Source organism: Caretta caretta, chromosome 4, assembly GCF_965140235.1.
Source record: "Caretta caretta isolate rCarCar2 chromosome 4, rCarCar1.hap1, whole genome shotgun sequence".
Lineage (NCBI taxonomy): Eukaryota > Metazoa > Chordata > Testudines > Cheloniidae > Caretta > Caretta caretta.
The window spans coordinates 49,423,477-49,435,812 of NC_134209.1; the positions used below are offsets into that span (position 1 = coordinate 49,423,477).

Genomic DNA, 12,336 nt, shown 5'->3' on the forward strand with positions numbered 1-12,336 from the left:
AGCAAGTTTATGTAACATAGAACTGAGTCAAATGATAGCATGCAGAAACACCGGAAGTCAAGGATTACATATAAAGTAAAATCATAACATGCATAGTAGAGGCTAAACTTAACTAAAAAGATATGTTCATAAGACAAAACAAAAGCTCACCTAAAATCCTTCCATGGTATTACAGCCAGGCTTGGCTGTGATCTTCCTTTACGAAACAAGCATGCTGTTGTGCCTTCTCAGTGGAAAAATTCAGAGGGGTTTTTTTCCTGTCCCTAAAGTTATAGTTCATTGTCTGCACTTGCAGACAGGATAACCTTCATTGCATGTACTTTTTTTTTCTCCTCTGGAACCTTCGCAATCACTTGATTAGCATTCTGCTCAGATTGTAAGTGGGTTGTCCATTGTGAACCTTACGTTACGCAATTTATGTGTAGACAGATGGATAAACATAAACCTCTCTCACCCCTTTACTGGTGACCAGCCCCAAATCAGAGAACTTAAGAACATAATTTTCAGTATCATATATGCATAACTCCTTGCATGCTATCCATGTACATGCTATCCATCATTTCACAATCATTGAGGACTCGTAGGACACTAGCTTTCATTAGAAACTTTACATAATATACTTTGGTGAACTAGCAAAGTAAATGCCAGAGCCAAGGGATCCCTGTAGCCCTTATGCACTCCTGTTGTCCCTGCCAGTTGGCACCAAGAGTTCTCTGGGTCACAAAGGTGAAATCAACATTTACCAATAAAAATTTAGTCCTTCCAAACCTAGCCTATATACCCTTATTCGAAATAGTCCCAGAGTTCCATCTCCTCTGTCTGCCTTTCAAAACTTTTTCTCTACCACTTGTTAAATTGAAATCTCCATTTTTACTGCTCGCCAACAATTGACAGCCATTATAAGTATCTTTCTATTATGAGGATGAGAATGTATAACATTTATTTTTGTTAAGCCTTTTTAAATTCCTTGGGTGCCATTCAGGAATTTTCTTCTCCAGAACTATAGATCTTCTGCTGGGTATAAACTCAGTACTAAGTCAGATCTTAAATAGCTGTACACGTCAGTCAGAAGCTTTTCGTTTTCATCCTATATGTAGCAATATTAGGAGGAAATACTTACAATAAGGAAATCAACTTCCTCTACATATTAAAATGTCTAGATTTTTATAAGGTTGGTAAGTGCCTCAGCATATAAATATTACAGGAAATAGTATGAGGTCAGCCAAAATCATGACCTCATGTCTGTGAAACAATTACATTTTCTGTAATTGTACAAAGCAATCTGTCAGCTGTTGGCAGTGAACATTAGGCCACTTGCTAAGACGACACTTGATTTTATAATTACGTAGCTGTTTTTTTTACTCCTCTGTTGGACTCGTGTAGTTTGGTTTTTTGGGGGGTTTTTTTAACCTTAAATCCAAATCTACAGTATATTTTCTCTGCCATTATTCTAATACTTTATTGGATATACAGGACTTCTTTTTCAATCTGGTTTCCTTGTCACATGAAGTGAATAACTTAAATTGCCAGATATTGTGTGGATTACCTAGAATATATTTGCCCTTTACGTTTATGCTACTACAAATTGTTGTTGTATTGTCTTTGTGTATCAGTGGGAGAATGGACACTGGTCTTCACTGGCAGTAGGAATAAGTTAGTGGCAATGTCTCAAAGGATACCTTCAGTACCTAATGCAAATTAGATATAACCAAACAATATTTGAAATTTTCAGTTGCTGAGGTATTCAGAGGTTACTGAATAAACTGTGTTCAAATACTACATTTAAAAATATTATTTGTATGGCAAATATTTCCTCAAAAATGCATAAGTTCCAAATGATGCTGATGTTTTGTATACAGAATCCTAAATATTCCACTTCAGTAACTAAATATTTACTGTTAAACTATTCAGAATCTATGTACTCTTCCAGATCAAAATGGGTATTTACAAGTGGCAACAAATTTTTTTCCTTTTTAAAGCAAGTGTAATTAGTGTAAATTGTAAGTAATGGGTATAGTGCATTCTAACAGTTCACTTGGGGGAGTAATGTTGGGATAAAGGGCAGTTAAAGGAACAAATCAGGTTGGCATATGCTCAGATACATAGGTGTAACCACAAACCTTATTGGAGGCAGAAGGAAATAGAGATGCTTTTGTCTGTTTAAAGAAACTTGTAAATTTTAAGTTTGCATTGGGCCAAAGATTCTATTTTGATTTGTCTAAAATATACAAAAAAGATGTCTGTCTGGCACTTCATGTGCCTTTCAATTAAGTTAAGGAAATAAGTAGTCAAACTAAACCAACCAAAGTCCCCGACCAGCTATTGTACTAACCTCTTAGGGATGGGGTGTACAAGAAATATTACTGTAGAAAGTTACACATACCCCGAACAGAAAAACGGAATTCAATCTAGTTCAGATTCCAGCTCTCACTGGCTACTTGTTTGATTAGGTTTTGTCTTGTTTCCCCTTTCCCCTCCTCTCCATCTTTATCATGGAATTAACTTTGTTTTAATTCTGCTATCAATTACTGTACAGTTAGAAAGTGCTGAGTACTTTTGAAAATCCCACCCTTGACTCAGCTGTTCACTCTGATCAGTTTTGATACAACACTTGCATAGTCATTCATATTTATTAGTGAATTTAGTGTTCAAGAAAGCTGCCAGCTTGACTGCACAAGAGACTGAACTCCTTTTATTTTAGAAGGGAGAGATGGCATAAGCAGTGGCAATGCAAGCTTTCCAGCTGTCCCTGCCAGTGTTTCTCAAACTTCTAAGCTGAAGAGACCTCCTTCGTGGGTGAGAGGAAAGTTTACTTTCATCTCCCATCTTTTTGCCTACAGACAGCCTGTTACTTAAGCCTATTTAATGGAATTTCTTGCAATGTGGACACCTGTCCATGCTAATTAATGGAGAGAGCACTTACTAATTGACTCATGATGACTCCCTCTCTGACATAATGCGGTAGGTCTACATATCGTATTGGGATTTTTCTCTGCCTGCTTTATCACATTTTTGTTGAATCATATGTTATCATAATAATTTATTTCCAAACTGAATATGGTTATTCTCCATTGACCTTAGATCCATTCTGTATCTTCTGACAGAGGCAGTAAAATTTCAATAAATGTGTCTCAAACTCCATATTTATCTACTAAGCAAGAGGATTATAAGCAAAATTTATAAATATCAATTACAGTATTTCAATCAAATAATTTATTTTGCCATGGTCATGTATGAATGACTCATTAAAACAACTCTTGTTATATATCTTTTCACCCTGATGAATGGGATGGAAAAGGTGAACTGGAAATCAGTCTCTATATATAAAGTTAACTATCCATTTAAATGCAGTGATGTGGAAATATTCAGACACTTCTCTCTTTGGCCTTTGTTAGTCATCAATATGTAGAGATTTTAGGACTTTAGAGAATTGATAAAGGGTTATGGAATATTTTGTGAGTATTGTGGATGTTTGTAGCTAGTGAAGCTCCATAATAACTAAAGCCTTTCTCATCATAAAGGTTTTAGTGACGTGTAGAAGGAGTTGAGTCTTCACCTGAATCCTGGTGGCTAAGTGTTCACAAAACAACTGCAGATGCTAGGGACTGAAGGAGAGTGGAATTACCCTGTCACCCTTTAGGCTGCTCTCCTTAGAATGGGGTTTTGAGGCTGTAACAGGGTTCACTACTCTCTGCTGGCGTGCCTCCTCATGGCTCACCTGGGGAATAGCTCACCACTGGTTACCAATAGCTCCCCTTCCTGCGGTCACTCAGCTGTTGTCGTAGTCTTACAGGACTCAGGGTAGCCGTCGTCTTTGGGACTCTGGCTGCTTCCTCTTCATGACTTGGCCCTCTAACTGGATCACAATACCGTCTCTTCTGAGGTCTGTCAAAATCCCTCCAGACTAACTGTCGCCCTGCCCTTCCTGGCAGTCCTCCATTCTATGTCTAAGGCGGTGCAGCTTCCCCAGTAGCTGGTAGGAGAATCCAGGCCCACCCTGTACTCCATGTTCCCACACAGGGACCCTGTGGTCTGCAACTATGGTCTACTTACTCCAAGATCTGATTGCTATTTTCCTGGGCTCTGTCCTACTTCCTCCTCCTATTCTTTGGCACCTCTGGGCATCTGAGCTTCCTCTGCTCCCCATGGCTACTTCCCCATCTACATAGCACCTTCTTATTCAAGGATCTTGAAGGGAAATGCTGCACATTCTGCAAATGAGTGAAGTGAGTTAAGGGTAAAACTGATAATACAGATCTTTAGTCCTCGGCTCCCAGTTCTCTTCTCTTTAGGAATTAACAACTAATTCCTTGCATTACTAAAGCCTGCAGTGCTTTTTAAATAAAATGTTAGCTCTGTCATACTGCTAATACAGTGTCTCATCTGTTGTAAACACAATTGTTTTAACAGCATCAGACAACCAACTGTTCGTTTGAAATCTTTTTGAATTAATAACGGGGGAAAAAACAATGAATTCAAACACAAGGCTCAAATTGTTTCAGTTCATTTGAGGATAGGTGTCACGTCACATCTCTACCTGAGTAAAAACGGGAGAAGAAAGAGACGTAGTGTAAGGATACTTTTTACTCAGGAGAAATGTGATGTCTCATTCCCCTAGTGAAAATTCAAAGCATAAATTTACAAAGGAAAAAATAGGAATATGTCTTTTAAATTTTGTCCAAATGAACTTCACATATTAATCTTTGCTTCTTTAACAAAATCCAGTCACTGCCTTTAGAGGCATAGTAAACGTATATGACAGTCTCTCTTGTTTTATATTCACAGATCTGTGTACTGAAGTGTACAGCTATTTAATTTGCATAATGTGAAACATGAACTATAACAAGAATATTTGTTTAGAGTGGCTTTAGTTGTGACTTACTCCATATTTAATTGTCTAAAGTCTTCCTTCTAGTCAAATATAGTTAGAGGATAAAATGTCTTGTGATGACAAATGTGATTCTTTTAAAAGCCTGTTTTTATAACAATTACATCAGTGCAAGTAAGTGTGAAATGACATCCCAGTCTCTAATTTTAAATAACAAGAGCACAAGATTTTAATCTATCCCTTAAACTAAATCTTTCACGCCCCACACAAAAAAAATCTGGTAATATTTACAAGAAACACCAATTTAAATCCAGTTTTTAAAGTTATTGCAAGACATCCCTTCACACACATCTGATCCATTGTTCTGTCTACATGTGTGCTTTAATTTCTTATTTTGGTCTTGACCCTTCTTTCAGCCAGGCTGCTATTTGAAACCCACACACAAAGTTTGCATGAACCCTAGGGACAAAACCTAGGGCCCGCTGCCACATACTGGACTTTCCTTGAAAAGGAGGAGATTAAACCATTCAGGAGTATGTAAATCGGGATGTAAAGAAGCAATGTAGTCTTCCTCTGTAGGGAGGAAAAGCTGGATGGAATGAGACCCAGTGCTCCCCTTTCTTCCTTCTCCTATGGGAGGCGGAGAAAAGTGGAACATGATGCTTGCCCCAGGAGAGAGAAGTGATAGAGCCTACCTCTCCTCCATCTCTTCCCCTGCCCTCCCCCAAATGAAGAGGAACTATTTTAATCTAATATGGGAAAGTTCTGGATTGTAATTATTTAGGGGGCTTTTAAAATCGCACTCTCAATAGCCAGTTTAAAACTCAGGCCCTCCATTTTTTAAAGATCTTTTTTAATTCTTTTTAAATTGGAAGGAACAATTAATAAATACCCAAATAAAATTTGTGCTTAATTTTGTAGCATGGAGGGAGAAGCTGCCCACTAGTTGGTGCCCACTGGAGAAAGTGGTGCAGGAGGGTAGAAATCATTGCTGGCAATTCTAGTTATTAAATCAATGTGTATATGCAGTGGAGGTAAGGAAATGTTTAATTTGCAGGTTTCTGAGAAGTCATGAAATGTGTGCAGATGGATTACTTGTAAAATTAAGAATACTATGCGCTTTTTAATTGGGGGTTGGGTAGAGTGAAAGCACTGTGAAACCTAACATGGATCAAGATGAAACTAATTCTGACAATCAGATTAAGCCTTATCAGATCTTTTTTTAACAATGATTTCTGAAAGTACATAAGCAAGTGCGATGTGCATGTCCAAGTGAAGGGAGGGTATATAACAAGAGTGGATGTCTGTTTAATTACAAAGGTCCTTCATTTCATTTCTGTTAAAACATCCATGACAGTAATACTATAGTCTAGTTTTTCCAAGGTTCAGTCCCAAATTTAAATCCCTCTGTAAATTCTTCAAATATAACCTTAAAAAAAAAACATTTGTCAGTGAGCTGTAGCTCACGAAAGCTCATGCTCAAATAAATTGGTTAGTCTCTAAGGTGCCACAAGTACTCCTTTTCTTTTTGCGAATACAGACTAACACGGCTGTTACTCTGAAACCTGACAGAAAATACTGTCAGTCATTATACTTTGGCTTCTTACTAATAGTTCTACATTTATTCTAAAATATATATAATCAAATCTGAACTGCTGGACACATTCATTCATAAAGAAGTGAAGTTCCTTTTTTGTTTACTAAAATTGGGTATTGTATATTTTATTTGCAATATTTCGACAATACAATAGAAAATATTTTCTAAAGCATGTGGAAATACAATCTTCACCTTTTTGGGGTGGCGTGGTGGTGGTGGAGTTAGATTACTCGGTGGATAGAAGAATGGCTGTTGTCTTTTAAAAACAAGGCTATCTATTCAGATATTTAAGTGAGAAGGTAAATCCCAAAAATCTGACTGGCTTGTATTTGAGAAATGCCAAAATTATCTTTAATTTATTGTTTGAGTTTTTTATGATGGTGTTGAGGCTTCTGCTGTGCAGTATGGTAACATCTGCCATACTGTATTTAGGTTTGCAAAGAACCTGGAGCCAAAATTCCCTATAGATTCCCCCCCCCCCCCCAGCCTTTTAACCATGCATGGATCTCCATGTCAGCAGAAGAGAAAAATAGCACAGCTATTTTTAAATTAGCTGGAATTCCAAATGCACAACCTCCCGGTGTCTGAGAGCGGCTGTGATTGAACGCCTGCCCCAGTGACATTCTAGTGATTGCTTGCAAATCGCTGCTGCCTCCTTGTGCCCAACCGAGGGACTTCACAGCTCCTGAAACAAAATTCAGTAAAATCATTAACTGAATTGTTTAGCTAGGAACCGCAGTTCACATTTGTCATTTTATGGGGAGTAAGGAGCAATTTTGTGTGTAAAACATATCTAGATAAAAATAAAAACCAAATGATTTATATGTAAGATATAAATTTAGAGTTTGCATGTTAAAAGCTTAAGTATAATTACAGAAAACCTAGTAGCAACTGTTAGGCTAAAATGTATTTGTTAGCTTATTTTTTTTACTTTAAAAAGTTAAACTTCTTCCATGCCCACATTCTAATTTTGGATCTAAACTTATTATATTTTCAGGTCAATATATTATGGGGGGGAGGAGGAAATCTTGAGGAATTCAAGACAAAATGTCTACTTTTTTTCTATTGAACAACGTTTTAAGACATTTTTCGCAGAATGGCTTTGAGTATGAGGTTCTTAAGATAAAGCAACCTTTTTTCCTGACTTCTGCTCTTTGGACCCATGGTTCCTCCTTCAAGAAAAAAGTGCAAATGCCAGTAGCCATCTTTCAGACAGCACTCCTCTGCCAAGTATTACTATCGGACAAAAGAGGACCTCAGATCAGCTGAAGGAGAGAGAGATTCCACCATAGGCAATCCTATTCTGTTTCCTCTTCAGTCTGGGGCTTTCACCAGACAACAAATTTGATGCCACTGTCAAAAGCCTGAGAAATATTTTTAATGTCTTGGCCTCCTGATGGCAACCACCTCTTATTTTAAGAAATCTTGGCAGAAGGCTTGCTGTGGAGTCAGTGGGGATCCTGGCCACAACACACTGACATAAACTCTGGCAGTGCTGCAGCCAGAGTAGGGTTGGCTGCCCCCGGGCTACTTCCGAACTCCCCCTCTGGAGATACCTGGGTCCCGTGCGTGTCCTCTGTGAGGTCAAGCACCATGGGGTCCTCTGGGTAACTGGCAAGGAGCAGGCTGGGCAGCTCCTCCAGGCTCTGGTCGGTGTCAAGCATTGGCAGGTCAGGCCAGTCCTCGGGTCCGCCGTAGGTCACTGGGGTCTCCCAACTGGGAGCTAGGCCGGCGGTGTCTGGCCTCTCCAGCAGCTGCTTCCTGAGTGAGCTCTGGGGTTGGGCTTTTATACTTCCTGTCCTGTGCCTTGACCTCTGGGGGGCGGGCGTGGGACTCGCTGGCTGTGCGCTCTCTGGTGTGGAGAAGGGCTCATCCCACTCTGGGGCGGCAGGGAACCACTCTGCCTTGCTACACTACCAATACAGGGTCCTGCCTTTTAGTCTTTCCACACCACCAAGGGTGTTCATCAAGTGCTTGGCAATTGTGGCAGCTCATCTAAAAAAGGCAGGAATCCAGTTCTGTCCATACTTTAACTAATTCAAGGAAGATGACCCCAACCAGGTGAACAACTGAATTCAGGTAACCCTAAAGCTTTTTGCCTTCCTGGATCTCAGTCAACAGAGAGAAATCCACTATGGTGAGAGCATAGCTTTCATTGGAGCAGGAGCAGTGGACTCTAGGTCAACAGTTTACCTTCCACAGGAAAGATTCCAAATAATAATAGATCTTACCAACCAACTTCAAGATCACCCAAGAAAATCAGTGAAAACATGCTGGACTTCTTGGACACATGGCTTCAAGCTCCTGTATGACATAGTTTGCCAGATTTCACCCATACTCTATTCAAGTGTTCAAATCAGTATATCTACAGTAGACACCATGTGCATGTGATGATCATGGTCCCACAAGAAGTAATCTCATTAAACTGGTGGAAAGACGGATCCTCTTCAGGTCTGCAAGAAAGTACTTTTCTCTACCCTCTGCTTACCAAGACTTGGGTGACAATCCTCTCTTCACTAACAAATTTATTTGAGCATAAGCTTTCGTGAGCTACAGCTCACTTCATTGGATGCATTCCGATAAAGTGAGCTGTAGCTCACGAAAGCTTATGCTCAAATAAATTTGTTAGTCTCTAGGGTGCCACAAGTACTCCTTTTCTTTTTGCGAATACAGACAAATACGGCTGCTTCTCTGAGTCCTCTATTCAGTAGCCTCTTCCTCCTCTTCTCAATCGCCTTTGGATTTAGGGCTTTATGGTCTCCTCAAGAAGCCTGTCTCCATATAAATGTCCTAGAGCTCAGAGCCATCTGCCTGGCATGCAAATATTCCTGCCTCTTCAGGATTCGACAGTACAAGTGCCAACGGACAACTTCACACCTGTGCATGTCAACGGGCAGGGAAGAACAAGATCATCTCCATTCTGTTGGGAGGCTATGCAGCTTTGGAATTGTAGGATCTTATTCAGAATACACCTAGTGGATCAGCACCTTCCCAGCCTTTAGAACACCTTAGCTGATCAACTCAGCTGGAAGCTCTCAGACAACCAAGAGTGGTCTGTTTTAAATATTCAGTACTACAGAATAACTTTTGCAATTGAGGATTCCTAGAAACATATGTATGCCACAGACCAGGCCAACAAGTGTCAGATATTTTGTTCCAGGGGGTGTTTCGAGCCCAGGCCCCTTGACAGATGCCCTTCTCATCTCCTGGATGCCAGGACTGATGTATGCCTTTCTGCTGATTCATTGTGATACCAAGGGTTCTGAGGAGGGCGAATCAAGACCTAGGACAGAGCATTTATGATAGCCCTAGCATAGGATAGGCAGTTCCTGTATTCACAACTGATGAACCTTTCAACACAGCCTGTCCTCCCCCCTTCTCCCCATTGGTCTACGGGCCCTGCTCAGTATTGTTGTTCAGAACGATGCTTAATCCTATACCTGAACACTGCTTCATTACATCTGACAGCCTGGATACGGCTGGCTGACATCTACCAAAAAAAGCTGTTCAACTGAAGTTCAGAACATTCTGTTCCAAAGAAGGAAACCTTCAACCAGACTACAAAGCAAAATTATTACAAGCAAAATGGAAGAGGGTTTCCATTAGGGCATCTCAGCACCAGCTGCCTCTCTTGACATCCCCAGTTTCAGCAGTATTAGACGGTTAGCTGTGAAACAATCTGAACTTTATCAGGTCCATAAGGGTCAGGGTCCGGGTCCATTTAGGAGCAATATCTGGGCATTACCCTCCTATGCAGGGCCATACTACATTTTCTCTCACTACTGTGCCAAGATTCCTTAAAGGCGTCAATACGGTATTAGCAGGATTGATTTTTCACACCGTAACCTTTGGTACAGGGAATAGGTTGCTATTTTTCAGTTGCTTTTTTAGTGGCTGGTACATTAACTAGAAGGGTAGGGGAAACTTATGCTTTCATGTCAGGTTCCCCTTATACAGGGTTTCATAAATACAAGGTCTCTCTTAGGCATCACTGAAGTTTCAAGGTGGTCTGAGTTCCATATGACCCAATCTATTTGCTTCCTAGTTTTCTGTCTCAAACCTCATTCAACCCTGGGAGAAGCTAAACTTCACACGCAATTAGTGTAGTAAGGATAACTGTCTTCCTACATCAACAAGGCAAAATCATTCAAGAACATGCTCAATCTAGTCATGGCCTTTGCTGATAGTTAAGGGGCAATGTATACCATCACAGAGGTTATTTAAGTGGGTCTCCAGCTATATAAGAACATGTTACGAGTTAACCAAGTTAAATTCACCTTGTTACATTAGAGCTCATTCTACTGGAAATCATGCATCCTCTGTTGTCTTTTTGAAGAATGTCCCTCTTCCTGCAATCTGTGGTGCAGGTGTGGGGATTTTGGCCTACCCTTTAGAAGACACTGCGCCTTGGTGTAGAGACTTCCAGATGGGATGCCCATTTTGGTAGGGCTGTCCTGCAGTCATTGTTTAAGTAGGAACTCTAGTATCTACCTCCAAGCAAACAGGCAACTGCTGGTTAGTTACCAAGAGTGGAATCCATGTAAACAATTGCTCAGAAGAATGGTTACTTACTTAAAGTAATTGTGATTCTTCAAAATGTGTTGTCCATGTGGATTCAATGACTCTTCTTTCTCTGCTACTATGGTGTCCACCTTTCTGTGATTCTATATTGGTGAAGTAACTAAGGGTAATTGGGCCTGTTCTGCCCCTTTATGCACTTGGATGGGGGGGACATGAGAACATCTAGGGCACAGGCATGGTCCCAGTGGACATTGCTGGTGAAAAGAATCTGACCTTATGCACATGGGGGACATGGATACCAATAGCATATATAGTAAATATATCTTGAACACAGATACTGCACGATTAAATACCTGTTCTATATACTTTTCTGGGAGTTGAAGTTAACCTTTAACCTTGTGCCTCCATGGACCCACAGCATTTAGAAATCTTAGAAATGAACTGTGTCCATCACTTGCTAGGTGTTTAAGCATGTGATATTAACAGAGAAATCAGAGGTATATTTTTAGTAATTAAGCTCTTCAGTATGTAGATATTTTATTAGGTCTTTCTTATTAAAAAGCCCCTTTTTGAAGTGTAACAAATCGAACTTGTGAAAAACAGTGTAGAAAGTTTTTTACTGGAAGTGGTTTTGTTGATCCATATTCTTTTCATTGTAATGTTGAAAATAATGAACAGTATCCTGTTTAGTGGAGGTTTGTTTTGTTAGTGTAAGTAACTTGTAATGAACCCTTAAGAAAGAGGAAGCATTTTACTTATTGTAAAGTAAAACTGGGCTATTTTTTTCCAGACTTGAGGAAAAACCAAATGACTATGGAAGCTAATTACAGACCACACACTAACTTTCCTTCAGAATCTCAATTGCAGATGCACAGTCCTCCACTGAAGAGGTAATTAACTTTTGTGTTTCTTACTGTGAAACTTTTCTCTCTGAAATACAATGTCCATGTGGAGCTCCATTTGCTGACTGAAAGAGAACCTATAATGTATCCAAATGCATTTCAAACCTAGTCTTCAGACATTATTTTAATATTGTACCTAGTGTGTCAAAAATGACTCGGCTGACAAATTTGCCTTTTGAAAACGCAAGGAAACCTGACTGATGTTTATAAGAATCAGCCAACAGAGAACCAAATTTTAGGCCAGATTTTTAAAGGGATTTAGGCATCTAACAGTCTGGCCCTTTATCTGATATTTAACCATCTTAACTAGATCAGGAGTTTAAAGTGATGTATTTTGTACATTCATACAACAAATAATGATTGGTCAAACTGTCTTCTGAAAACTGTAGTTAAAAATGGGGTAGCCAGTTACCTACCACCTAGATCTGCCTTTCTGAAGTGATGTGTACTCACAGCTCCAACTGAAGTCAGTGGGAGCTGCAGGTGCC

General features: G+C 39.7%; 1 protein-coding gene across 1 annotated transcript in view; it reads left to right on the forward strand.

Annotated features, from left to right (window-relative positions):
* Positions 1 to 12,336, forward strand: part of USP53 (ubiquitin specific peptidase 53) — a 59,945-nt gene that overhangs the window by 46,002 nt on the left and 1,607 nt on the right. The window contains exon 15 of the mRNA XM_048847134.2: positions 11,737 to 11,836. Coding sequence (XP_048703091.1) covers positions 11,737 to 11,836 — 100 coding nt within the window. The remainder of the gene's footprint in view (positions 1 to 11,736; positions 11,837 to 12,336) is intronic.